The 1872-nt window shown below is 40.3% G+C and overlaps 1 protein-coding gene across 3 annotated transcripts in view; it reads left to right on the forward strand.

Annotated features, from left to right (window-relative positions):
• LOC104548359 (myosin regulatory light chain 2, smooth muscle minor isoform) overlaps positions 1-1872 on the forward strand; it is a 5598-nt gene that overhangs the window by 817 nt on the left and 2909 nt on the right. The window contains exons 2-3 of one of the 3 annotated variants that reach the window (XM_010194359.1): positions 302-485; positions 638-799. In XM_010194359.1, the coding sequence (XP_010192661.1) occupies positions 302-485; positions 638-799 (346 nt within the window). Of the gene's footprint in view, positions 1-297; positions 486-637; positions 800-1872 lie in introns of those variants that run through there. The other 2 variants (XM_010194357.1, XM_010194358.1) reach the window with 2 other exon arrangements.

Raw genomic sequence — 1872 nt, forward strand, 5'->3', positions numbered from 1 at the left:
ACAGGTAAATTAATGGACAGTGTTTGTATTGCACGCAGTTATCATATGTCCATATCCCTACAGAGCTCTTTACCAGACTTAATGACAGCTCTCAAAACCTTCCTTTGGTCTTGAGACTCATATTCTGCTTCTCATTTTCCCTTTTTGGTTAGGGACATATACTCCAATGAGAGGACAGAGAAGGGGTTAGAAGTGGTTTTTCTCTCTGAACTTTAAACATAACTATATTTATCTTTTGAACTCCTAACTCTGGTCTTACGTTTGCCGTATTTACTTCACTTTTTAGTGTTCAAAAATCAAGATGTCTAGCAAAAAGGCAAAGACGAAGACCACCAAGAAACGCCCTCAGCGTGCCACTTCCAATGTCTTTGCAATGTTTGATCAGTCACAGATTCAGGAGTTCAAGGAGGCCTTCAACATGATCGACCAGAACAGGGATGGCTTCATTGACAAAGAGGACTTGCACGATATGCTCGCCTCCCTTGGTAATGTCACTTCTCTGATTATGGTTGCCAAAAAAAATTGTGCTGTTATAATTAAAACAGTGAGTTTGGGATTTCTTCTGAGAGATGTCTCCGTTTGTATTACACTGTATTACATTACGAACTAAAAGAAATATGAATCCCTTTATTTGTAGGAAAGAATCCAACGGATGAATACCTCGATGCCATGATGAATGAGGCTCCGGGCCCCATAAACTTCACAATGTTCCTTACAATGTTTGGCGAGAAGTTAAATGGCACCGATCCGGAAGACGTAATCAGGAATGCTTTTGCTTGTTTTGATGAAGAAGCAACAGGTACATGGGTGAAAGTCACCCGCTTGATGGGGATGGGGGCGGCAGGTGTACCTTTATGTTGTTTATTTGGGTTTCTAAATAATATGCTGATATTTGCACCTTTATAGATGAACTGCAGCACAGTAATCCTTCTAGATGGTATGTTCTACCAAGTAATGAGAATTTGACTTGTTACTGAGAGTGAAAAATGCCTGTTTTGTGTGAGTTGTGTTTTTCTCTGAGATTTTGAAGAAGAGTGTTTCAACAAAGCAGTGAGTATGTACCTCAAAGAGCAGAATAAGATGCATTTGCTCTTAGATGAGGAATTCGAATTGGTAATACATTATTTTCTATGGCATTGAAAAGGTAACGGATGTGAAATCTGTAATACAACTGAGCTTGTCATCCCCCCCTCCCCTGTGGTAGATTTGAAATATTAAGTACATCGAAGAATTCAGATGCATCTCAAGACAGGCTGTCCAGCCTAGGTAAACTCTTTTGAACCATTATTTTGCCTAGTGTTTGTTATGGCTCTGATGACAAATGCCACGTGTCATGCTCCCAGCTGCAGCTCCGTTTGCTTTCTGGTTGCAGGAAGGGCTGTAGCATTTATGACCTAAAGATAAAAACAGGGTGAGGTCTAGAAGGCAGAAATGTCAAATTGGACTGAATGCACAGCAAAGTGGGGATAAAGAGGAAAATGCAGAGCTCTTTTAATATATCAAGCTTTCAAGGTTGCACCTTGAGGTTAGAATTTATGCTTTTATTTATTTCTTTATACAGGCTAAGATTCTAGAGAAGTGTGTAATAACCGGGGATGAATCCTTAGGGCAGTTCTGAGGAATTGCAGACTACCAGTGCTTTGGCATGTTGTGAACACGTCTTAATAGTGTGTGCCGAAATTACGTAGCCTCTGTACTGGAGATGTCACCGCACCTATAACTTTCCTCACAACTGTCCACCACGATATTTCAATCTAACCTGTGAATATATGCTCTGAACCTTTCAGAGGGTGTTATTTCATTTCAAACGGCTATTTTCGGTCTGTGTATTTTTAGCACCTTTTGCCTTTTCAAAGAGCATCCCCTTCCTGC

The sequence above is a fragment of the Mesitornis unicolor genome, unplaced genomic scaffold (genome assembly GCF_000695765.1).
Source record: "Mesitornis unicolor isolate BGI_N332 unplaced genomic scaffold, ASM69576v1 scaffold13811, whole genome shotgun sequence".
In the NCBI taxonomy this organism is placed as follows: Eukaryota; Metazoa; Chordata; class Aves; order Mesitornithiformes; family Mesitornithidae; genus Mesitornis; species Mesitornis unicolor.